This window comes from Haliotis rufescens, unplaced genomic scaffold (assembly GCF_023055435.1).
Source record: "Haliotis rufescens isolate VD_foot unplaced genomic scaffold, xgHalRufe1.0.p SCAF_20, whole genome shotgun sequence".
In the NCBI taxonomy this organism is placed as follows: domain Eukaryota; kingdom Metazoa; phylum Mollusca; class Gastropoda; order Lepetellida; family Haliotidae; genus Haliotis; species Haliotis rufescens.
In genome coordinates this window covers 13,705,764-13,733,625 of record NW_025963891.1, presented here as the reverse complement: position 1 = coordinate 13,733,625, position 27,862 = coordinate 13,705,764, and the positions used below count along the sequence as shown (strand labels likewise).

Genomic DNA, 27,862 nt, shown 5'->3' with positions numbered 1-27,862 from the left:
TCACCAATTACAAGGATAAATTTAATCAATGTAAACAGTAAATCTTCAGGGTTGTCATTACAAAGAACTGTCTGTAAATATATGGCATCATTACATCGTGGCTTCTCTATTTTTACTTGTATTGGATGTATGGTGAATAACAAAAATACTAAAAGCTAAAAAGTCCTTTGTTACGAGGGTTGATTAATAAGTTCTGAGCCTCAAATAGAATGGAGGCACGGGTGGCCCAGCCGTCTGTGCAGAGTTGCGTCCCTTGGACACGCCAGAAACCCATGACTGGGTTCGAATCCCGGTTCGCCCCAATTATGTTTTTAGGTTTGCCAGCACCATTCCCGTGCTCTTGGGTTTCACCAAAGTGGTAAACGTCTGAGACCTGCATCACTTCGGGTTTTCCTCACTGGCACGCTGACACGCCGTGATATAACTGGAATAATGTTAAAAGCGGCGTTAAACCCAACTCATTCACTCTCACACTCATGTAGAATGAATTGCGTAATAGTGAAATTTTTTGTTGCGAACATTAAATGTTGTCATATCCACACAAAAAAACTTGAGTGGGTTAAGCAAATTGTTTCGCTGTGACAAGTTGGTTAAAAAGGCAGGGGTCCGTGGACCTTTGAAAATGGACAAACCTGAGAAAGATGCCATCCATGAAAAAATGTGTGCAACAGCAGATATGGATGTCCCTTCCTATGCCACCGTGAAAAGGTGGACATCAAGTTAAAGCGTGACAGAAAGAGAGCCTTTAAGACGACAGCAGCCACACCAGAAATAATCCAGAGAATCCACAATATGGTGAGGACCGACCACAAGCTTCATATTGCCAATGTCGCAATGAAGAAAGTACTAGCTCGTTGGGTTCCAAAACTTCTGACATACAAAACTTCGCATAACATATCTCATGACAAATTAGCTCTGTTAGTTCTGGATGACTGATCCAGGAAAATGTTCTTGCAACGAGTTGTGCCTACTGATGACACCTAAGTTCACCAGTTCCACTCCAAAAACATTAAAAACAGTGGAAGCATTTGACATCACCACCACCCAAGAAGGCAAAAAACTGCTCCCCAGGCTGGAAAAGTTATGGCCTCCGTGTTCTGGGATGCCGTGGGTGTCATCATGTGGACTCTCTTCCAAAGGGGGCACGGGTGGCCCACTCGTCTAAGGCGCCGCGATTCCCTGTGCAGAGTTGCGTCCCTTGGACACGCCAGAAACCTATGATTGTGGGTTCGAATCCCGGTTCGCCCCGATTATGTTCCTAGGTTTGTCAGCACCATACCCGTGCTCGAGGGTTTCACTGAAGTGGTAAACGTCTGAGACCTGCATCACTTCGGGCTTTCCTCCCACATTAAGCTGACACGACGCGATTTAACTGGAATACTGTTAAAAACGGCGTTAAACCCAACTCACTCACGCACTCACTCTCTTCCAAAAGGCAAGACACAAAACGGAGAAGATTGTGCTCCCATTCTGAGGCAATTGCGAGATGAAATAAAGACTGCGAGACGTGTGAAGCTGAGAATCAATTTGCTCTTCCACCAGGACATTGCGTCAATGGACATATCAGTCATTGCTGTGGCTACAATCCACGAGTGTGACCTTGAACTCCTTCGGCACCCTTCTTATTCTCCTGATCTGGCTCCGTCAGACGTCCATCTGTCTCCAAACAGGAAGGAAGCTCTACTCGGAACTCTTCTTTGAGAGGCATTTAGAAGTTGGGGTACTAAGTGAGGATAAGATGTATGGATGAACAATTTATTACAATTAGGAGCGACGTTTTGATTTAGGTTCTAACACCGCTATCAAGTAAGTGTTAGAATCATAACGGTGTTGGAATCTATATCGAAACGTCGCTCCTAATTGTAATTGTAATTACAACGAGGACGTCATAGCAGCTGTGGAAAACATTCTGGACAGACGAAGAAAGGAAGTGAGTGAGTGAGTATGGTTTTACGCCGCTTTTAGCAATGTTCCAGCAATATCAGGGCAGGGGATACCAGAAATTTGCTTCACACATTGTACCAATGTCGGGGTCTTCGGCGTGACTAGCGAACGCTTAAACCACTAGGCTACCCGACCGCCCACACCCGAAAGAAGAAGTTCAACATCGTTGGCAAAAGGGTATCAATGTGGAAGGGTCTTATGTTGAAAAATACATCATTTTAAGGTCTTTAGGTCAGGTCTTTTTGTGTTATACTTATCAGTTAACCTCCCTAACAAGCGTTCCTCTGATGAAAAGTAAGGCGCTGAAGTCTAGCAATATGGTTACATGTACAAGTGTGCTAACAGCGCATCTCTATCGGTCGAGGATTGTCGCCAAATACCGTCATCACCTGCAGGCGGAGAGGCATGCATCTCCTTATGTCTTTGCCCCCGTAGTCGGAGTACCATAACGAGGACAGCGATCGCCATGACAACTGCAGACACTGCCATAACAGCTGCAGGTAAATCACTGTCGTGTTTTGCTTTTTTTACATTTGCTTCTTCGGCAAACTGGAGATCTACGGACGAAAGTACATATTCATGATGTTAGAATCAAATGAATTTCGATTGTTACAGTGTTACTAGTGCACATTTGATGAATAAGCATACAGTTATACATGTTTTTAATTAAATAAAAATGATAACCACAATCCTCGATTGTTGGGAGAATTCTTCGCTTCGTTTTACCTTTTACGCAAAAATGAAAATTTTAACAATGTTAAGGGCATATGGTATCTGTAACGTAATTTTACAGATTTATAGCGTCGACCAAGGATTTTGCTATGTTGAGCCATTGCTTAGAAACATAATTTCTTTTGATAATTCTATCTTTAGTTTAAGTTAATGGAAGATTTGCTCTATAATATTGCAAATATAAGAAAGAAATGAGGTAAGGTACGAAGCCTAATGGCTCTATTCATTCTCTATTTTATCTTATAGTCCAACCGTACTAATACATTTGTTTAGATAGGAGAAGGAAGCTTTCAAATGACGGGATAACTTTTAAATATTTATGAGTGAGTGAGTTTGGTTTTTCGCCGCTTTTAGCAATATTCCAGCAATATCAGGGCGGGGGACACCAGAAATGGGATTCACACATAGTACCAATGTCGGGAATCGAACCCGGTCTTCGGCGTGACGAGCCAACGCTTTAACCACTAGGCTACCCGACCGCCCCTAAATATTTATGATAATGCCCACTCGAACTTCTCTCGACGTCATACCTCCAATGTTGATCAAACGGATCTCTTGAAGTCTTTTCTACCTGAGAAGTCCCCCTCTGGCTTGAGGGGTAATAAAAAGCATAGGATAGACCACAGTAATTAAGTATTTGCCAGACATTTCTTATCCAAAACTTTTGTTAGTTAAATTTAGATAAACATTTCAAAAGAACAAAGTTATAGATAAATTCGGTCCAGGCCTGCGTTTACAAAGGTTTATGGCAGAAAGTAACCCGTTTAGCTGCAAAAATCGATAAGGGAATTCAACTTAGTTCTTCATAAACCATTACATTTGGGGATCCATTTCTAAGACAACATGGGGATATTTTCAAATATGTTCATATTTACGTAAACCCACATATAGAAGCCATATAATAATATTGGTAATATCACAACACTAAGAGCCTTAAGTAAACAGTCCAAAGAATTTTATAATTTCTAGATTTTTCGAGAAGACTGACCATGGCTTAAGATGCACACTCTGATAAACATTTTATTGTTGACTTGAAATTTCTTTTTTCTAATGAATATAATACAAAAAAAATGTTTACGATCTCAATTTCCGTATTCTCCAACGGTATCCGGATCATGACTCGACAAAGGGACATCACTCTGCAAATGATTCAGTCATTTCCCCTTTTGCATATGAATACATGTTGCTCCTTCCGTTTAGTCTTCCGTATCTATTAGGGCTAGGACGAGTCCAAATTTACTACCCGGGTACCACCACGCTATTACCCGACCCTACCGGGAAACCAGCTGTAGATATCTAGTGACTTGTAGTGTAACCATAGAGTTTAGGATTTCTTTTTTCATTTAACAATATATTACGTGACTAACCACGGGTCCGGGTAGTCCTGTGGGTACCCGGGTCCTACTCAGGACCCACTCGACCCCAGTATCCGAGTTACCCGTCCTAGTCCTAGTATTTATGCAAGTACGTTGGTCGACACATCGAGGCAACATCCTCACAGCGAGACGTGACTGCAGAGAATTCTTCTACGTCGACCATCATAATTTATGGCCTACTGCCCAAACACGTGAAGTTGTCAAAATAAACTGGGCGGCAAAAGAAAGAAAAGGTCGAGTTCCATGATCGATAAAAAAATAACAAGATGAGGTTTTGTTGTGAATTATAATATAATCTAGGGAGGGGTAACAAATGATTGATCAACCAGAGTTTGAATGCAATTGTGCAGTCACAGGTAATGTAAGCTCAAGGTAAACAATGGTGGGGTAAGAAATTTCATTTTCAAAAGTTGTCTGAAATGTCACCAAAAAATTGTCAGACACACTACAAGTTCATTGTCGACACAGTTGCCTTCAATAGCGTGTATGACCTCCAGTTGCCTCAATGCATGCTGTGATACGCCGACTCATCGATGACGACAGTCTTCTGATGACGTGGACTGGAATCAGTTGCCACTCGTCTGTTAGGGCCTGCTGTAATTCTTGTCTGTTGACGGGAGGCTGATGGCGTCCTCTAAACTGTCTGTCAAGATGGTCCCACATATGTTCAATAGGATTCATATCGGGTGAGTGGGCAGGCCAGGGCAAAACGTCAACGTTCTGCTGGTTAAGAAAGTTCCGAGTCAATCTTGCAGTATGGGGCCTGGTAGTGTCGTGTTGAAACAATGTCCCCTGCTGTTGGTTTTGTAAGAACGGAAGCACTTGGACCTGTGTTGCCCCCATTTCGGCCATACCGATGGCTCGCTCTCTGCTCCTGTGACAGTCGTGGCATTTCTTTTGTCTGCTTTCATCACGTGTGGCTATACCCTGCAGACGAACGCATTTATGCAGCTAACATGCACGTGCAGTATATGCCACAGGCGGGAAACCTGTTTCACCATTTTTTTGGTGGCGCGTTTGGGTGAGGTGTTTTTTGGTACACGTTCCTGGGCAGTCATATTCCCAATACCCACTTTCTACTAGTTATCGCTGTTTTTAGGAAAATTACAAATTGCCAACCTATACTTTCTTTTGCCGCTTAGTTTAGTATGAACATTATAAATTACGCAGATACGAATGTACATGTACAATATGTTACAAATTGTATCATATATCACCACCAAAAAGTTATATGCAATTGCTGGCCCTGTTGTATTCATATCTGTATTGGTTTCGCCCATGGAAACATCATTGCGTCAGGCAATATCATACATAGATAAACAGCGACCAATGCACCAATACCCCTTAGAACCCATACGTATTATGGCTTGTCCGCGATGTTATCTGTAGTGAGTAAGCGTTAAATTAACGTTCGTTAATTGGTAATTATTTTATCAGGCGTTTTGGACACAATTCTATCTCGTGGCATGTAAATATAAATTGTCAATGCAAGAGAATAACCATCCTTGATTTTCTGACGAAACAGATTCCACTTAAAGGGCAAATAGCTGTGGAAATTATATGAATGGACACTAAAAATCAATGATGACACCAGGTGGTGGGGGACCAAACTCAACGTTGGAGGAAGCCCAAAGTGAAACAACGAACATTGGTAAGGTACTAACAGGTCAAGGTTCATAAGTGAGGCGAAAATAGGAATCGAACCCAAGACCAGCAGATCGACGGAATTCGATTTAAACTTTGAGGATAATGACAGCAAGTTATTGCCCAACGCTAATATCCATCTCGTTCGTTAAGGAGGCCATGGTAATGTCTAGATGTGTGCGTTGTATCCTGTCTATTCATGCATTCACCTTCCTTCATGTGGAATGGGAATAGCCATTGTGATCTATTGCTAATTCGTCTGTTGTATTGAGCAATAAGAAAGAACTGCTGTTGAAAATTGACATGAATCCATCTTATTAATGTTAGGGGACCATTTTATTTTCGTCCATATCTAATTTGTTGTAACAGGACTAAATTTCTTCCACGATAGAGTTGTCCTCCATATATACTGATATATAATGGTCCATGCCCAATAGCAAACCTGTTCAAATCCCTTAACGTTGTATGTTGAGATTCAAATAACGATACGTTGATGGTTTTAAGAATCAATTGTGTGAATTCAAATGTTGTGTGCTGGAAGTATAATTTGAAGATCTCGCCAGATCAAGAGGGGAAATGACGTCATCACGTGTGATGGTTCTAATTTGTAAAATAATATATGTTTCTTATTGCCATTGATTGCATGATTAATATGATTACTATCGGGTTGTAAGTGTGGTTATGTAGCAGCTTATGGAAGAGGTTGTGACCTTTCAAAGCGCTTACAGAAACTGGGAGCCCATGTGACGACAATGCTGCATCAGAGTGAGTGAATGAGTAGGGTTTAACGCCGCTTTGAACAGTATTTCTGTTATATTACGGTGTGTCAGCTTACTATGGGTGGAAAGCCCGAAGTGACGCAGGTCTCATACCTTTACACCTTTGAGCTACATCAGAAGAATCCTGGTGTGAGGTCCCAGATGTTCAGTATAAACACGGCCTTAGTTCCCTGTGGGGACAGACTGGACTTGGAACAGCGGCATTCATACACTGTAATTAATTTCCAAGGGTGCTGTTAGCTATGAAACAAACAGACTACCAAACAAAGTGGTTAAAAAGACGGTTTTATGAATTCGGAATACGAGAGTTATAAACATGAAATACATGTTAAAACATGTTATCGCAAATGAACCAGTGTTTGTATGCTTTCTATTCGAAACATCTTTTATTTTTGAGGTGTATATGACCAAAAAAAGAACCTGTATGGACACGAATATGATCGTCTTTGAAACAACATTTTCTATAAATCTATTTTCTATCAGCAATGTTGAGTTCAAATAACGATATCAGGAGAGGTATGGTCAGAGCGAATGGAAATCAGTATCAGCGCCAGTTAGGAGGGATTTGTTACGGCGTTGTACTCTTATCACCAAGACCACAGCTATCACCATGACAACAGCAGCAATCACCATGACAACTGCAGCAATCGTCATAAGCGATGCTGGGACAGTTCCTTTTGTGCTGGAGTCTTTCTCACTGGTTCGTTCTTCAACCTGGAAATCTGAAAATACAATATTTACAACACATGCATAATCGTTCCTGTTCAAGATTATTAAGAATCATAACCAAATTTCAGCTTGGAGGATAATGATAATCAAAAATGATTTGATTCCAGTTCCAAAAATACGCATGAATTGATGAAGTTTTCTTTTCGAGATTTATCAGTCGATGGCGTTTTGAATTAGATGAGTTCTAATAGTTATTATGAATTGATAGTGCTATGAAATCCTCTGAACTAAATAAAATATGTTCTTGTGATGGGTACGATTATACTATGGTACCATAATTCCAGGACAGATGGAATCCTCGGTCAGTATTGCTTGCATCAGTGGTGAAGGTGATATCAAAGTATTTGCCGACCATTGTACCACGCCTGCTACCAGTGAATGTCCTGTTTTGATGGTTCCCATATAAATCTTCGTAAGACACCTGAAACGTATTAAGTAATTGTCAGCCTTGTCCATAACACTTTGTAACAATGACTGGAATAAATGATACCTTTTAGTTGGCTGGTTATTTGTTGTTTAACGCCGCACTCAGCAGTACTCCAGCTATATGACGGGGGTCTAAACATAATCGAGTCTGGACCAGATAATCCAGCGATTGACATCATGAGCATCGATCCACACAATTGGGATACGATAACATGCATTAACCAAGTCAGCGAGTCCCGTTAGTCGCCTCTTACGACAAGCATAGTCAACTTTTACGGCAAGCATGGGTTGCTGAAGACCTATTGTACCCCGGATCTTCACGTGTCTCTTTAGGTTGTAAAACACCAGGGTGCACAAAATGCAATATGAATACATACTGGCCGGTTAATCAGGGTAAACAATGTCATGTGATCTAATTCTGTAAAGACGTTCTGAATATGACGTTATAGAAGGGTGTTGTTTTTACCAATGATTTTTTACGGTTTCTTGTTTTGTCAATTCCATGCACGTCCTCGTTGTTTTCACGTGGTAAACTTATGTGACGATGACGTGCATCTCTTTTCTCATGTTGACATAACGGATATAACGGATATACCGTTCAAAATGGCGTTAAAACAACCTAACTCACTCAGGGAGAAAAAACAACTCTTTTTTGAAAGACCGTAATATTGATTTGTTTCCATGTACCCTAATGTAGTCATGACCCTCTTGTAAATGAATAGCGTCAATTCTAAGTTCACTGTAGGTTGGCGTGAGGATGTGGTAGACACAGTGGAGGTTGTTGAAGTAGCTGGAGGGGTAGTTGGGGGATTCGATAACGCCAGTGGTGCTGTAGCTCGTCTGACCACACGTTGAAGGCCCTGGAGTTGTGGTATCGTTCCACTCCCTGGACGTGCTATGTTGTTTTTCTGAAAATGTATGTGTATAAACTGAAGTTTGTTTCAACATCTATATTCTGATGGAAATATCAACCATATGTATGAAAAATAGACATAAATGCTCAATGCTTGTTATCATGTCTCCATTTGGCACATGTAACATTACTAAGTGAATTGTGCTACTGATACACATATATAGGAATTGGTGTTAAATGTTTAGCTGCGCTTTTACTATGAAGAAAACACCGATCTGGACAAGTAGAAGCAGGCACACTCGTGCATACAAAGACATGATAAATATAGGGTGGAAATCTGAAAGTTATAAGTTGAATATATCCTTCGCAAAAGTTATCGTCCAAATAAAGCCCACCTTTGTGATGATGAATAAGTTTCAAACTTGCATGGAAAGTGAAAGTTTTGGAAATTGTTTCGCGTTTTGCATAAAATGAATGAGATGGTATGAAATCGATTAACACAAATCAGTATTATTACTGGTAAAAAGGCATGGGGTATAATACGGTGGCCCTCTTGTCCATACACCATTTGGATGTGCATGTGTCATCACTACGTGGCCAACACTCGCCACATGGTCAGTGGTTTCCTGAATTTTACATGATCTGCAACAACAGTCGGAGTACCGAAGTTACATGCTGCTCGTATCAGAGTTCTACGTCGTCGTGGTGGGGAGGCGTTGGCGTTGCGACATCTTAGCGACAGGCTGGTGCAGACCAGCACAGGTAGGCGTTCACTAGTGGGAGGTGGCAAATTTCGACGATAGCAGATTCAAGCTTGGTCGTGATGACGGTCATCATTGACCATCGGTGGAATAGTGATCAGCTTTAAGACTTTCAGCCATGACGCGGTAGTTGTATGATGAGGTCAGGGTGGAATTTGTAGTGAGATTAATACAACACTTGTCATCCTGCAGACAAATATAACGCTCGGTGGCACAGGGATTTTCAGGCCTTTCGTGATCCCGCTTCTGCAGCAGCCTGAATGTCTCTCATTTTTTAACATTCCCAATAGGAGTTTCTTCAAACCATGAAGACGGTACGGATGCCTCAGTCATCTCAGGCACCGTAATTCGATGTGCAGAGTTGGGTCCCTTAGGAACGCCAGGAACCTATGATCGTGGGTTCGAATCCTGGTTCACCCCAATTATGTTTCAAGGTTTATCAGCACCATATCCGTGCTGCATGTTCACCTTATATTGTCCTCCGTCCTGCATCTAAGTAATCATTTTCATGGACTGATCAGCCGACGGCGTTCATCAGCTAACCAACAAACCTTGGAGATCACCCAATCTGGAAACTGGCAGCACTTTGGCACTGCACTATACGCATTATCAGGTATTGAAACTACTTCACACTCTTTATATAAAGAATTGAAACTTTAAACATACCGCCGTGCACAAACATTATGAATTTCTTAGAACAACAATAATTAACAATAAAAGAACACAACGAAAGTTAAATGCTAAGAAATATGAAGACGGTGTTTCGTACCTGTTGTAGGAGAGGTTGTCAAGAGTGAATGGTGACCTATGAAATGTTGAAAATATAGACATTAATAAAATGTTTACCCTTTTGACACTGCACTCTCCACATTATCAGTTATTAAAAACTAATTCACACTCTTTATATAACGAATTTTAACGTTATACATACCGACGTGCACAAATATCATGGATACATATTAATTTAGTTCTTAGAACAACAATAATCAATAATAAATGAAATTTAGATGATATGAAATATGAAAACAATATTTCGTACCTGTTGTAGGAGAGGTAGTTGTTGAGAGCGAATGGTGACCTATGAAATGTTGAAAATATAGACATTGATGAAATGTTTGCCAGATATTAAAGCAAGTAATTTCTATTTCAGTATCGGATATATACAAGACAGTGTTGAACAGTGGGGAACACAAATCTCACTGTGTTAGATTAGATATGATGCTACATAAGAAGCATATCAAAGTCACATATTTGGTTTTTAGATAGATAGAGAGATAGATATTTTAATCGGTATTTAAAGCCACATGGCCCATTGTACAGTTGACATTTTCAGTTTCATTTGTTTAGTCACGTGATATACATGATATATAAAACCTATCTGACAGAGAATATATGTTTCAACAATATGGCTAATGAACGTATAACAGTAAAGTTGTAGGATTGATCATTAACATCTTGTTTTTATGCCTATTGTTAAACATCGGAATATATTTTTCTCTAAGATGTTCATACTTATCACATACTAACAAAAACATAACATTCATCCTCAATCTCTTCTGATTGGCAGTTTTACAGATACCTATATCAACGTCCCTTTTTTCACATCTACATCTAAAAGTTACTTTGAAATTTTGTAATGACAATCTGAATTTATATAATGCCCCAGCAAGCGATAATTATCATATAACTTCTCTGTTCTATAGAAGACTTGATATCCTTGTAAAGGCTGAGGAAACGTGAAGAAGATATACTCTCATGCCAGTTTTGACTATACATGCCCTGTAACCTTTGTCTAAAAGAGTATAAGAACAAATTTGTATTCCCTACATCTTGGGAAATCCACACAAAGGAATAACCACATGAATAACAAATATCTGACATTGGACATCCAGTTCGTTTTACCATTATCATCAAGAGCTTTCAGTAGTTTATAACATTAGTAAGGATATCTTTCCGGCCCCATCGTCAGTAAATTTAACCAATATTTTGTCATTCAGAGTTGACTTAATACATGAATGGGATAGAGTCCTGTTTCATATTTTGCGCCCCTTATTTCAGCTCCATATAACAAGATTAGTGCAATTTTGCCGTTAAATATAGCACAAGCTGTAGAAAAGGATACATGTACATTTTGCTTAAAAGAATATAAAGATAGGTATAATTGCTTTTGATGCTTAAGATGCTAATTGTTTTCACACAACTGACCATGATAGTTTAGATGAGAGCGTCAAGCCTAAATATTGAAATAGTTGGTTTTTGGAGGATAAGTAAATAACCCTCTCATTCTAAGAAATAAGTGACTCAGTTAATGATAGGAGGAAAAGTGATAAAAACAACATCATGAGCACATATCTGGTCCATATAAGTAGCGGTGCAACATAATAAGAGTTCATTGTGGCTAGATTCGATATTACATTTAAATTAGAAGCAAATATTAAAGTTACATCCTTGCGTTTGGGGATTACTCACATTAACAGAAGGAGTTACAACAAACATGTATACATAAACTTAACACCATCCACATATTATGGAGACTTATTAATACACGCTGGCAACACTTCTCATTCTGATAAATAATTGTCTTAGGATATGCCCCACTGTAGTGGTATAGAGGAACCAGACGTAAAGAGGTCACGCCTGGCCAACAGTGCAGTTGGAGTCGACTTGGCTACTACGAGAGGTTACACTTGAGGTTTATTTAAACTATTTTCTGTCAAAATCTTAAAATACAAAAACACAAATGAAATGTAATTCCTGAGAAAGTATTAGTGAGTGAGTATGGTTTTACGCCGCTTTTAGCAATATTCCAGCAATATCACGGCGGGGGACACCAGAAATGGGCTTCACACATTGTACCCATGTCGGGAATCGAACCCGGGTCTTCGGCGTGACGAGCGAACGCTTTAACCACTAGGCTACCCGACCGCCCCTGAGAAAGTATTAGGGACACTTGGAAAAACATATGTTGTTACGATATTAATTGCTTTTGGAAAATATAAGCAAATAATGAAAACTTAAAGCTATAAAAAACCCGATGTATTTTCATTACTGTTGTGGTATAGGCAGCTGTCGAGAGTAAATGCTGGTCTGTAACATGTTTAAATAGAGACACTGGTCAAATTGAAAACATGGTTATAAAGAGTTATACCCAGTTTTTACCGTTGGGAAGTTTCCACGGATACATGTGTCGGTTTATATCGCATCTATGAGTGAGTGAGTGAGTTGGGTTTAACGCCGCTTTTAACAGTATTCCAGTCATATCGCGGCATGTTAGCTTAATGTGGGAGGAAAGCCCGAAGTGATGCAGGTCTCAGACGTTTACCACTTTACCCACGAGCACGGGTATGGTGCTGACAAACCTAGAAACATAATCGGGGCGAACCGGGATTCGAACGCACAATCATAGGTTTCGACATCACCTTACTCCAGACGCGTCCTTGTGTTTAGGAGAAATTATCAGTTACAATTACAAACTGCGGCAAATTTTTATACACATATATTATAGCATGGTACAGTTTGTATCATATTTACCAAGTGTTCGGGGATACAAACTGTATCAACACTTGGTGATTCACGCAATCCACGCATCGTTGTATTCAAATATATAGTAATGGATACTTGCGACAGTTGCAATAGTGTGATAAAGAAAACATGAACACATACCTGGTCCATACTGAATTTTGAATCCTTTGTCGACACCGCTACTGTCAGATGTGAACAATACCCGGAAGTGATTGCCGGAGAAGCCGCCATTTGAATCTTCAGTCAGTTTGTGTCCATGTTGATCATATATCTGCAATATCACCTCATTCTTATATAATAAGTGAAATATTAAGCCTCTTTCCTCGGGTTTTGTATGGATGAAAGGTCCTCGCCGGAGGGAAAGTGCGCGGAGCTTGGCCTTCCATATGTAGCTTTATCCAACTTTTTATCGACCACATTTTCTGATGTAGATTTTAAACCGAAGCTGTGTCTCCCCGAGATGTTCAGGTGCAATGTCTTGTTCGGCTGTATTCGGCCATCATCGGCCCGTTAGCGAAGATTGGTTAGCGGAAGAAAATTTTGCACGTGCATCACGCGCTAGCGAACCGTGTCTGACTGTGAAGAGCTATTTTTGACTCAGTCAAAACTCTGCAATGACAATATTCACTTTCGCATTCTCGGAGGAGATTTTAGAGGCCAAAATCGGGGAAAGTATGCCTTAAAGTACAAAAGTGAATGGGTGCTTTCAATATTTAAACGATGGCAAGAAGAACGCAGTCAACGTTCCATATCTTAAAACCACCATCTACCGGCAGCTTGTTTGAAGAAGAATTTGCTACAAATGACATCTGACATCTTTAAATTATTTTCTTTACGAGGTAAGGAAACAGGATGGAAGTCTGTATCCTTCGCCTTCCATTTATGTCATATTTGCTTTATTTTCAACTGCTTTGAGGCTGTAGATTCGAAGTTCAGTTTGTTTGATGGCCTACATCTCAATGAAATAAGAAAATGTTTAGACAGTGTTATGAGGGTGAGGTCAGCTGCTTAAAGAAATCTAAGTATGCATAAATTAAGAATATTCCCCAAATCAGCTGTTTGCATAATTCAGGACTGAACTTCGCTTTATTTGGGGATAGAGAACACCGTGTTCTGAGGATGTTCAAGGACCCGGAGATAACGGGACCTCATATTGACGGTAGTGGGCGACGGTACTTAGATTCCTGGAAGACTCGCTGAAGACTAATCCTGGAAAGGCCGTACCGAAGAATGTTCGTGCCAACGAAAACATACTACGTCCGCATGTACCAGAAGTACAAATCTCTCAGGTAAGTATTCTTTCAAATTCAAAGTATGAAATAGCTCCACGCTCATTGTTTACCGCCTAATCGATTTCAGTACTATTGAACCTAACAAATGGAGAAGTGCATTTAGGGAAGGCATACGTGTTCCCAGGTCGGGATAAATTACTTAAGTTGTCGATATAATGACATTTTAGAATATTTATTTTTTTGCATAGTTTCATTGACAATCTGTTACTTTCAACTAGTTTTTATTTTGCAACCCGCAAATGTGTGACGATAACTCGAAAGATGCTTCAAAAAGGTCACAACACCCTTCAGGATACCGAAAAGCCGATTTGTGCAGCAGCTGGTATCTCTTGAAAAAAGACAAATCAGTCTCTTCGGGAAATGGCGTCAACACGCCTCTACCAGGCGCACATCGACGAGCAGACAGTGCGTAAACATACTGGCCACAGAGTGATGCGGTCTGTGTGTACGAGAGAACAAGTGACGACCAAATGGCCATTGTGACGTTTTTCGCAAACTCCCGCAAAGGTGGACTTATCGACAAAGGTTGAAAGTTCCAATGTAGTGACAAAGATTGCTGGTTCCAACTTATCGACAAAAGTTGAAAGTTTCAAATTAGCGACAACGGTTGACACTCCCAACTTATCGACAAAGGTTTAAGGTTCCAATGTAGCGGCAATGGTCGCCGGTTCCAACTTATCGACAAAGGTTTAAAAATCCCCCTGTATCAATCCTCTTTAATTTCAACTCTCACAAAAGTCGCAGAAATATATGTTTGTTTATCAATTTTGTAACATTAGTTGAATAAAGATCTCATATGAATTTCGTGTTTTCAACATGTTCAGTAGTAATCTGTCCTGGTGAGTAATTCTATTTCACAACGTGTGTTTATTCATGTATGGGAGGCCATAGGCCCATGTACATTTCAGTTATATATATTAATATACAATTGAGACAATTTACATTGCAAACAATCTTAAGGGTATAATATTAGGACTTGGTACGTACTAATAGGGCTTCCTTCACATACTTAGCTACATTTCTGAGTATACAGTCATTTTTGCTATTTAAGAGATTACTAAAAGTCTTAATACATGGATTGTTATAGAATCTTACAGGAATATACTTTTGTCTTATTGTTGCGTAAAACGGGCAGACAAACACAAAATGGACTTCGTCCTCAATACAACCATTGTTACATAGCCGACAAAAGCGTTGTGAAGAATCAATATCCTCTCTTCTACCCAGATTACTCCATATAGGCAATTCACTTAATCGCAACAGGCACATCATACGTCTATGGTCTCTATTTCTGAAAGCTGTAACATAATATTCCATATCCAATAATATCTTGACGTGTGAATAATACCTTAATTTACGAGACTCATAAATTTTCATCTGTATACTCTGTTTGTTGCAATCCAACAAACGTTGTCTAAATAGCTGCAAGAAACACTTAACATCACCAATATTCTGTTCGTACCACACATTACCAAATCCATATATGTCGAGTAAATATTTAACATGAGTTGCCCAAGTAATTCTACCACATTCATCCAGCTTCTTCATTAACAAATAACACTGTCGGGGATATCTTTCATCATTCATTCTAATCAGTTTACACCAGTATTTAACACACTTCATATGATAATCCACATGCAAACCGCTTCTTCCACATTCAACTAATATTGCCGTACTTGATACATATTTACCAACTCCTAAAACAAATTTACAAAACTTAGTATGAAAAGTTTCGACAATTTGACTACCTTTGCAGCCCCAGATCTCAGCACCATAAAGAAGAATGGGCTTTATCTTAATATCAAACATTTTAAATAAAATGTTAACTGGCATATTTACAAAGTGAAATTGCAATTGTTTAATGGCAAACAAAGCCTTATTGGCTTTTATCTTGAGAGTATCAATGCATTTAGTCCAAGACAATCTATTTGAAAACAGAACACCCAGATAACTATAGTAAGTACTTACATTTATACGTTTATCATTCAAAAACCATCGTTCATCATACCTTAAAGTACCACCTCTTCTGAAAACCAAAATTCTGGTTTTAGACATGTTAATTTCAAGTCCCCACTTTTTACAAAAATTTGATAAAATATCAATTTTTCTTTGCAGACCTATTACTGTGTCATCAAAAATACACAAATCATCTGCATATAGTAAAAGTAATATGTCCATAAACTCCTCTCCAATAAAAATCCCTCGCATATCACTACTTTCTATCATTGACTGTAATTCATGGATAAACATCGTGAACAGAAAAGGACTCAACACGCAGCCCTGTCTTACACCACTCAGTGATTCGAAATAATCTAAAAGAGAGTTATTTGATGTCCTGACAGCACACTGAATCTTAGAGTATAGATCCTTCAAAACCACCAGTAAACGACCATGTATTCCATTTTTCATTAATGAATACCACAAGAGATTTCGGTTAATCGAATCGAATGCTTTACGGAAATCAACAAACAAACAATAAAATCTACCCCGACGTTTAGAGAGATATTTTTGTGCTAAACATTGTAATGTAAATATATTATCAATTGTACTGTATCCGCTTCGGAATCCTGCCTGAGCTTCAGGGATTGTATCATAAACGTCGGCAAAGGTCTTGAGTCTATTATTTAATACTGTTGTCATCAACTTTCCAAATACATCCATCAGCGTTATTCCTCTATAATTATTGACATCATTTATATTATCTTTCTTATGCAGGGGAACTACTATACCCTTTGCCCACTCGTAAGGGAATACACCACTTTGCATAATCCTATTAAAAACTATAGTTAAGTATGATATGATTGAAGTACTACAACATTTCACCATTTCCGGTAGAATTCCATCCGGTCCAGCCGATTTACCCAGTTTCAAGTTATGTATAGCTGATGATACTTCTTCTTCAGTTATATCAGCATTAAGGACATTATTCATAACATCATCATTACAGTAATTGCACTCATTAATATCATGATTGTTCATAAAAGTTTCTGCCTCATCTAGATTGTCCTCATCCACAAGTATATCAGTTAAATTAAACACATGCTGGAAATATTCGGTCCACTGCATATTGGTAATACCTGGGTTCCCTGTCACAGAAGGTGAAGAAATAATATTGTTGATGCGTCTCCAGAAGGATTTACCACTTTTACTATTATTGACCAGATCATTTATACAATGTTCATCATGCTTCAATCTCTTCTGTCTACACATTTCTCTATATTTATTCTTAATTACAACATATTCCTTCAAAAGTTCCTTACTTCCTGAGATTCTGAATAGATCAAGTTTATTAAACTTTTGTCTTTTTAATTTCATACACTCATCATCGTACCAATTCTTACTATCCTTAGTCCGGCAAACAGTACTCTACTTCTTTTTTAAAAGACCACAAGACTCAGCACAAATATGAAATACATCAACCAAAGTTTCTACCGCAGACTCGATATTAAGTGGAACCTGGTCTCTGTCACTATCTAATACATAAGGTGATAACATATCAGCGACAGACTGCCGAAACGTTTCAATAACAGCGTCCTTCCAAACATATCTTAGTATATGATGCTATATTATTTTCCTCGTTTTCTGCCCCGTACTCCGTTGTACTGTCAGTATGTACTTGCAATGACATAACGATTGGAAAATGATCAGACTCACACCGTGTACGTACAGTAAAGTCGATATCTCTGGTAAATAAGTCACTTGAACATAAACAGTAATCAACCAAGCTTGCTCCGTCTCCTTTAAAACAAGTAAAGCTACCCTCTGTATCACCCTCACATCTCCCATTCAACATGTGAATGTTATGAGTTGAACATAAATCTAGGAGTTCCTTTCCATATTCATTGCATACATCATCACGGCTTCGTCTGGGAGTGTCAAAGGAATCAGACACATAGTCCATGTCCTCAAAGCTCGGTATGTACCGATTCCCATCATGCACAACAAAATCGGACTGATTTCCACACCTGGCGTTAAGATCCCCAAGTACTATAAACTTACCATTTGGAAAATGATTAGTAATAAATAAAAAGCTTTGCTCGAGATACTCTATACCTTGCAGTGGTCTAACATCTGTTACCACAGAGGAGCCAGTAGGGTGTATATATGTAAATACAAAGATGTAATCATACAATGAACTGAACAAACTTTTCTCAAAGACTACCAATATAATATCGGTGAAATCTAGACACACATACTTGATATAGCGCTCAAGTTCAGACCGAACACATACAACCACACCGCCTCGCGGATTGTAATCTCTGTAATTTACATAAACACAATAACCGGGGAACACTGTTGCAATCATGTCTTTCTCACAGTTTCTCCAAACTTCAAGAAGACAAAAAATGTTGAACTGTGAACAAAAATCAATTAGTTCAGTATTATCCAACTTCCTCCTTAAACCATTAATGTTCCATGACATAAACTCAAAATGTTTAATAATAAATTGACAGTCACTCACGTCATCATTCACAGATACAGTGTGATCATCGTTGTCAATGTCGCTGTTGTGGGCCCGGCCACATTCCTATGTAGTATCACGTGAATCCGTGTTGACATTCTGATGACTACCCGCACGTGCAGATCGGGAACCCCGACGCCGATCTAATTCAATCACCCTATCCTTGTCAACATCGTACGTGAAAACCTGGTCGTCAATTATCAGCTTATCAAAGCGCAGAACCGCTCTACGATTTTCTTCCCTGGCTTTCGTCAACATAGGTTTAAGGTTTTTCCGCTTTTCCCTGACCAATCTTGAAAAATCATCTGTAATCCACATATTGAAACTCTTAAGTTTCTTTGCCGCTTCGTATATCCGTTTCCTATCATGATCGTCCGGTATCTTTGCTATGATCGCTTTTCCATTAATGATTCTGTGGGCTCTGTGTATAACAATATGCGATTCATCCAGTTCCATTTTATCCTTAATGATCTCACGCACTACATTCTCACAGTCATCCTATGTTTCGCCATCCGTCGCCCTGTCTACGCCGTGGAAGATAATATTGCATCGTCTGCTCTGATTCTCGAGGTAATCAACCTTATCTTCAAGATTATACATATATTTTCTTAGTCTCTCATTTTCCGATTCCAATTTCTCACATTTTAATTTCACCTCTGCGAGATGAGTAGTAACAGATACAAGAGTTGAGTCAATATTATCGAGGTTACACCCGAAGTCAATGTTCGATTTCATGATATCGTCAACCTTGTGTGTGAGCTTGTTCAAGGCGTCCATGACTGAGTCAAGATTTACAGACTCACCCTCTGTTGTCAAACGTAACTGGCGAGGATTACCACGGGTAGTAGGTCCCTGGTCATCTCTGATCCCTGTACGTGGCCCAGGATTCTGTTCTACCCCGGCACGTAGTAGCAGAATGAGTATCAGATTCAGTACAGTCGAACGGGTAGCGAGGCCCACCATTACTAACCTTCTCGGAGGACGGGACGCAGCAGCACGTCGACTGATTTTCGTCAGAATCGTTATATTAACAGGTGCAAACAATCCAATCCTTGCACGGAATTGCTCCACAGATATTCCCATTTCTGATTCAGTTAGTTTGAACGCCTAATGTAGATATAAACTCAGTTCACACAAACCGTATTGAGAGACCTGAAACACCCGCTTTTCACCTGTCCGCCATCTTGTCTCGTTACAAAAGTTGAAAGTTTCAAATTAGCGACAACGGTTGACACTCCCAACTTATCGACAAAGGTTTAAGGTTCCAATGTAGCGGCAATGGTCGCCGGTTCCAACTTATCGACAAAGGTTTAAAAATCCCCCTGTATCAATCCTCTTTAATTTCAACTCTCACAAAAGTCGCAGAAATATATGTTTGTTTATCAATTTTGTAACATTAGTTGAATAAAGATCTCATATGAATTTCGTGTTTTCAACATGTTCAGTAGTAATCTGTCCTGGTGAGTAATTCTATTTAGGGGCAGAAGAAGGCTTTCAGTTCTCTGGATAATACCCTGCTAGGACAGCCTTACAAAAGAGTCCTTCCTACCTGCGTATTATCCAGAGTTAAGCCGTCTTTTCTCTGAGCAGGACATTCCCCAGGGATAAAAACTCGATTGAAAATCTAGCCGGGAAGGTATATAATCCTATTTACATCCATCTTTCATAGAACCATCTGCCATCTGCTACATGAATGTTGCAAAATGTTTGTACAGTTGTAATTATTTTTGTCAAAAAATATACGTACATGTGACTGTTTTAGAGATTATTTGCCGTTTTCCAAGTGTTACCAAGTAAGTGTATTCTACTGCGTGTGTATTGACAGTATGTGCATCTTTACGTGTATGTATATTGCGCTCTGTGCTTTCAGTATCTATGTGTGGTTTGTTTTGGTCGCTATCTCAATGTCTGACACCCGAACAGAAAATGTGAATATCTAACAATCTACAGTTCCTTCAGATGGTAATACATTCACATTGTTAACACAATCATAGACGTATAGTGCTATACGTTTAAGGTTAAGTGTCAAGACGGATGAGAGATACTATACCATAAGATGGTCACAGCACCGCTGGAGTTGTTGGTCAGTAATTCTGAGGTAGACTTTGGTACCAGTATCGATGATGTATGTACAGTGAGCGTTGTTGACGTAGTCGTTGGGGTAGTTTGGGGATGTAATCATACCGGACAGGCTGGTGCTGTACGTTGATGCTGGAATGCATTTAGCCTTCATCTACTGGATGTCTACTGAGCAGTAACATTTTGAAATTTTGTTCTTGTTTAACGCCGCACTCAGTAATATTCCAGCTATATAACGGCGGTCTGAACATAATCGAGTCTGGACCAGACAATCCGGTGATTGACATCATGAGCATCGACCGACGCAATTGGGATACGATGACATGCATCAACCAAGTCAGCGAGCCTAACCACCCAATCCCGTTAGTCGCCTCTTACGACAAGCCTAGACGCTTTTTACGGCAAACATGGGTTGCTGGAGAACTATTCTATCCCGGTTCTTCACGGGTCAGTAACATACTAAGGTCATGTAACTAATATATTTGTGTAGCTCAACAACGCTAATACGGGGGCGTTTTTCGAAAGTTGAGAAAGTGTGCAACGGATTTGGTTGTCAGTTAAACGTGTACATTGATGGGTATATCATTATTGATGGCCTTCACTTACTGTAATATAATTTCGGATTGATGTCGTTACCTGTAATACAAGTGTAAATTGTAAGTAAAACGTTTGAAGTAATTAGTAAATTCTTAATCTGAGAAATAGAAACCAAGAAAGAAAACACATCCTATTCATGAAAGAATATGTGATTTATCACCTGGTAGTATAAACTTTAACATATAGATTTCAATAACCATGTGTGAGTTGGATCAACGTCATTTCAAACAGCATTTCAGTTATATCACGGCGTGGAAGTAAGGTCAGGGGTCACACAGGTAAAAGATGCTGAATCACAATCCTGGCATGGATGGGTGAATGAGGGACGTTTGCAAAAGCCTTCATCCCTGTGAACCAGTAAGTTGTTTCAAGTTACAGTTGGTATTCCCCTACTGTCAACTCTTACTTGGAAAAAAAAAGATGTTATATCCTGTGCCTGTGCCGCCATGATCAGATTTGAAAACAATCCGAAAGTAGTCATTAGTCGTATTCGCGGTATCCGAAACATTGTACTCATAGCCATAGCGGTCCATCACCTGGAGAAAAGCATGAAGAAAATACTTGAAAACATGGTGCTTATAAAAATGCAGACCTGTGATTCCCCATTGAGATTGTAAAGCAAACAAAACTATTTTTTGTTAATAGAAAAAAGTAGGAATGTCTTCGTCTCACCCTAGACAAAACACAGGCAAACATTAAGACTCGACACTTGGCCATTTCCCAGGGTTATCGAGTAGGCGAGTTTTGATACATTTGATTTCAAACAACACGAGGGTGCGATATATTATTTTTTCAATATAAGACAGCTACGCGATTAATCGCAAAGAAGAAAGGCGAACCAGGCGTGGTTTATTTCACGACACAATATTGAACATAATGAGGCTGTACAAATGGCAAAATGTAAAAATATGCAGGGAGAATAAAATACCCGGGGCTGCGCCTGCAGCGTTTTATTGTAAGATCAACAACTCCACCTCGTCGTTTATTTCTTAAATACCGTTCTGAGTAATAGAAATACTTATCTTATTCGACTTTTTTTGGTTTATTTGGTTCGTTAAACTGTACGAAAACAAAGTGAAATCACTGCGAATTACCAAACTATTGTGTCTGCGCGTGATTATGTACACAGTAGTAAGAGTTAAAGTTGTGAGAAATACAGACGGTGGCGACGTTCCTTTAAGACGTTCCTGTTGCAAGTGACGTAGAGTTGAAACTTTGCTCCGCTACGACGTCACATTCATGGACTACACTGTGAGGTCTTCAGCTCAAGTGTGTGAGTACATTTATTGATTTTAAAAAAGCAGGCTAAATGAAAACAAAATGGTCCAGGTTGGAGCAGAATCGTCACGCTGTTGTCCATGTCAATAGACCAATCGTACATCAAGAAAGAAACAGCCTGACCTATCACTGGGTCTCACACAAACGATATATGCCGCGGTAACCGGTATTTGATATACAAACTGTAAGGTGGAAATAGTTGTAAACATACGATTGTAAACTAACAAAATCACTCTGGTCATCTCTATTTCTGTTCTATAATATAAATATTCTACAGTAGTTGCATCGCTTTGTACTTTGTAGATAGTAGTATTGCGAACTTCGTCCGGAAAGGGCTGGAGATGAATAAAACAGACGTGGTCGACTCTACCTTCACGTGAACACAGCATGCTTCAAACAAGGTGTCCACTCTCAATGTTACATCAATGCCCGGATCTATGATGTATTCACAGTATGCATTGTCTGGGTAGTTGTCAGGGAAGTTGGGTGATCTGATTACACCATTAGGCGCCGTGTAGAGTCCTCCACACCCTTTGAGAGAAAAGAACTACCTTCAATATATACATTTCTTAACCATAAATCAAAATGAAATCCATCATTACATTCTCTGAACATCAATGTGTACAGCAAGAACTCAACAAAATCATCGAAATTCAACAATTATGTATGTCTATGTCATTTGGGTGAGTGAGTGAGTATGGTTTTATGCCGTTTTTAGCAATATTCCAGCAATATCACGGCGGGGGACACCAGAAATGGGCTTCACACATTGTACCCATGTCGGGAATCGAACCCGGATCTTCGGCGCGACGAGCGAACGCTTTAACCACTAGGCTACCCGACCACCCCCTATGTCATTTGGGGAAACTAACTTGTAGTGATCAGACAGAATATGCACAGCTATAACTCAACTTTGTTCTTTCTTAAGTGATAATTTGTCGTTCAACAACATGATGTCAACTGTGCCTTAAGATATGTCAATTAGATGTTTCAAGATTATTCAGCGTTAATGTATACTACTCAAAAGAAGTTAAGGATCACCCGATTCTTTCATATTGGTAATGTTAATCTGTCATGCTATATTAATAACATGTTTTGCATCCTATTATCTTCGTGGCATGTTTTCTTTTTGTTCTGAACACCAGTGGAATTTCGTGTAAGAATATACGTCCAGGGCGACATGCGCTGTAAGTGGCGACTGAATAGATCGAGATGTTCGGGCTTTGTGACATGTCTGATGCACGACATCGTATCCTAATTAAGTAGATCGATGCTTATGATGTCAATCACTGGATTGTCTGGTCCAGGCTAGATTATTTACAGACCGACGTCATATAGCTAAAATATTGTGCAGCGCTAAGCAACAAACAAGCAAGTTATATTTTCTGAACGATGATCTGAACACATGAAGTGACGGGGGGGGGGGGGGCAATGTCGTTATGTCCTATATTTTGTGAAAACAGCACACAAGCAAAAACGCGAAGAACACATGTGTAGATGTTTGTTCACAAGACATTAAACAACAATAATTCATAACAAAAGTACACAATGAATGTTAAATTTATGAAAACGGAAAAGGTTTTGCTTACCTGCTTTTCTTGTCGAGGGCAAATTGTGATCTGCAAAAAAATCCATTCATTAAATGTTAACAAAGTATTCAAAACAACGTGTTATACCAACTATTTCCAGTTAGTATACGTGAAGACATGGATGCACACACCAACTATTGATTCCAGGGTGGTCACGGTCAGAAGGCCTTATGTGGTTGATTTACTTGTATCTCGTCATGTCAGCACAAACTGTTTAATGGTGAGTGAAAGGGGACAGAGCTACGAAAGCGGTTGTTGTAAATGTGCATTAAATCGAATACCTGCATTTGCAACGATAGTTCTCATTCATATGACACTGAATAAAATATTTATTTGAAGACTAATTTGAGTTTTATTTCTTATCTATTCTGTCTAATTTGTGTGAAAATGCTTCAATAACAATTACAATAGCACAAATGAAATGTAATTCATAATGAACCATTTTGAATAATATATAATTGGTTTAAGACATTAAACGATAATTGACAATAAGAGAAAACAATGAAAGCTTAAAGCGATGAAAGATGTAAATGAATGCTTTTCTTACCTGTCCAAGGATAGACAGCTGTCGAGGGTGCATGTTGGTCTATAGCAAGTATAAAATAAAGACATTGATCAATTGTGAAAATCTGTGTTTTAAAGCATTGGTAATAATTTCCAATTAGTAAATGCAAACTACTTTCACAAAAGCATGTGCCGGTCTATATCGTTGAAAAACACCATAATGAATGGTGTGCAACAATCCACATCCCATGTACTTTAGAAGCAGATATCAAAGCCACGTCCTTGTGTTTGGGAGATTCAATCATCATTTTGTTATACACACCGAAACATCGTCACGCCGAAGACTCGGGTTCAATTCCCCACATGGGTACAATGTGTGAAGCCCATTTCTGGTGTCCCCCGCCGTCATATTGCTGGAATATTGCTAAAAGCGGCGTAAAATCGCACTCACTCACTCACTCACACCAAAACACAATCTCCACAATCTGTATATAATTGAGCCTGGACCAGACAATCCAGTGATTGATATCATGAGCATCGATCCTAGCAATTGGGATACGATGACATGCATCAACCAAGTCAGCGAGAGCGAGCCTGACCACCCGATCTCGTTAGTCGATTCTTACGACAAGCATAGTCACCTTTTACGGCAAGCATGGGTTTCTGAAGACCTATTCTACCGAGGATCTTTCACGGGTCTTTTAACACAAGCAACGCTTCGTATTCTGATAAATAGGTAAACCTTACGTAGGATACGCGCAACAGCTAGGGTAAAATAAAAAACAACAACAATCACATACCTGGTTCATATTGTAGTTGGAATCCTTTGTCGACACCGCTGCTATCGGAGGTGAAAACCACCCGGAAGTGATTGCCGGAGAAACCACCATTTGAATCCTCAGTCAGTTTGTTTCCATGTTGATCATATATCTGCAACATCACATCGCTCTTGGATATAAAATCTTAGTTGAGTCATTTGCAATGTGAAGTTTACGAATGATATGATCTCAAAACTATGATGATGATGACATGGTATATTCTATTATTGCGTCTATGATCGTATAATTAATATAAGTATATTCTAAATGTTATTACTAATGCATACCAGTATCAGTATCTTTAATATCCGTTCTGTTTATCAAATAAGAAGCGAAGTAGAATACGATAATTACCAAATATACCAATACGTGCTGATATATTAAATGTACCTTTGAAACAAACAAACAAAAACGAACGAGAATTCGCGCCAAAATATCACATCTTGTCATTGCGTGACCCTGACATCTTGGCATCCACTTTAGAAGCATGGCAGCAGACACTGCCAGAGTTAAATGTACTCTCGCTTAAAAATGTCGTCATTGAACTAAAAGTGAATGTTTTTGTCACTTCTCGAACTAGTGGCATTTTGTAGCACATTTAAGGAAGCGTAGTACACTTTGGAACTTACCAGAAACTTTAATTTACTGCAACGCCAGTTAGTGCATTGTCAGGCAACAAACCGACACCTAATTTTGTATGCAAATTATGTGAGGGGTGCTACGGGTATGGCATGACACCTGGTGTCATTACTAATTTTCAGTGATCCATTCATATAATTTTCACCCCTATTTTGCCTTCCTGGAATCCAATGGAATCCATTTCGACGGATAATGGGGACTGGGTTTTTTCTGGAGTTGATGTCTTTTATTTATGTGAACGGAACTGGCCTCGTGGAATAATACTAATTTTTGTGTGAATTTATGTTGCACTGGACGGAAATCATTTCAATTGAATTAGTCCGCATTAACCCAGAGACAGTGTCCTGTGGATTGTTGTGATGACCACTTCGAGCGCGTTTACGAAGGGATGTGGCTCACGTGACAACTTTCGAAAGGCTGTTGCTTCATGCAGTATGGGCTGCGCATTTGTTCCTAAAACCAGCTACTTAGTTATTCACGCTTTCCCATACTGGTACAACTACATTCTAATTGTTGACAAATATCATAGTCTCAGAGAATCATATGTATCAGGTCAAGTGTCAAGGATGAGAGATATCTTACCCTCAGATGGTCACAGCACGCCTCAAGGCGTTTGTCAACTACCCGGAGATAGATGTTGGTGCCAGGGCTGATGATGTATTCGCAGTCAGCGTTGTTCATGTACATGTTGGGGTAGTTCGGCGATGTGATGGTGCCGGATGAGCTGGTGCTGTAACTTGATCCGCAGTCTAAAATGTAATTAGGTTTGTTCGTACACATCTGATGGGCGTATACTGGAGAGCAATTCAGCAAGGTCATTGATGTGACGGTGAACCATCTAATACAAATGGTCCGTGAATTAGGAAGGTTCAAAAAAAATGAAAACTGTTTACATGTAATGCTTTTATCCAGCCTAATGCACACTCTACCTCCTCTTTTCAGTAAACATATAAGGTAGCCAATAGAAATGTATGGTGAGTGTGAACGTATTTCGTTTGTCAGTCAAAATGGTTCATTGTACATTCGTCTCAACTTACTGTTATAATGAGGCGGTGTGACATCCCGACCTGCAATATCATATAACAGTTGTAAATCAGACATTCGCGGTAACGAGTCATTAACAACTATTATAGAAATTAAAACAAACACACACTTCCTATTCCTGTTGATAAAGGGAAATGGATCAAGCATAAATCAATGCGTAGTTGTTTTTCACCCGCATTATAATCAGTCCTTGTAATGTAGGATACGGATTACAATACTGTGACAGGTGCTTGGAGAAGTTGTCTGATTACTTTACGTTTACCTTGTTTTTCATACTCAAACTTCATATCATTACATTTCCAAGGTAATCTGGGGGGTGGGGTGGGGTGGGGTGGTGTGGGGGAGGTGTTCGAGTCCCGACATTGGTGCAATGTCTGAAGCCAATTTCTGGTGTCCCCCACCGTGATTAGGCTGGAATATTGCTTAAAACGCACTCACTCACTCACTCACTCACTCACTCACTCACTCACGTCAAGGTAATCTATAACATAACATTTTCCAGACCATAACCAAGGGCTACTTCCAAACAAAACTGAAAATTTACATAGAACTAATTAAACAAAAAATTAATATCCACATTTCAGGAGAGCAAGATTTACTTTTGCATCAAAAGAAACTTCTATGATCTAATGATACACATTTGAATTACCAGGACTGAAATATAATTGAGCAGTATATAAGTAATGTCACGACGAACAATATTTAAAGGGGATGCAGATGTTAGATGCCGGGACACGAATTAGTCCAATTCAGTGGCGTCTTAAACTCGAACCCACGATAAGCGGACCAAATCA

At 39.3% G+C, this 27,862-nt stretch overlaps 1 protein-coding gene across 1 annotated transcript in view; it reads right to left on the bottom strand.

Moving 5' to 3' along the window:
- Positions 1–6,744: 6,744 nt before the first annotated feature.
- LOC124131977 (cubilin-like) overlaps positions 6,745–27,862 on the bottom strand; it is a 30,339-nt gene continuing 9,221 nt past the window's right edge. Inside the window, exons 12-26 of the mRNA XM_046495535.2 lie at positions 27,062–27,091; positions 26,607–26,773; positions 25,368–25,497; positions 24,611–24,649; positions 24,064–24,093; positions 22,845–23,005; positions 21,603–21,732; positions 21,206–21,235; positions 20,571–20,731; positions 12,908–13,037; positions 10,284–10,322; positions 10,014–10,049; positions 8,318–8,538; positions 7,478–7,625; positions 6,745–7,197 (exon numbers count right to left, since the gene is read on the bottom strand). Coding sequence (XP_046351491.2) covers positions 6,998–7,197; positions 7,478–7,625; positions 8,318–8,538; positions 10,014–10,049; positions 10,284–10,322; positions 12,908–13,037; positions 20,571–20,731; positions 21,206–21,235; positions 21,603–21,732; positions 22,845–23,005; positions 24,064–24,093; positions 24,611–24,649; positions 25,368–25,497; positions 26,607–26,773; positions 27,062–27,091 — 1,652 coding nt within the window. The 3' untranslated portion in view covers positions 6,745–6,997. The remainder of the gene's footprint in view (positions 7,198–7,477; positions 7,626–8,317; positions 8,539–10,013; positions 10,050–10,283; positions 10,323–12,907; positions 13,038–20,570; positions 20,732–21,205; positions 21,236–21,602; positions 21,733–22,844; positions 23,006–24,063; positions 24,094–24,610; positions 24,650–25,367; positions 25,498–26,606; positions 26,774–27,061; positions 27,092–27,862) is intronic.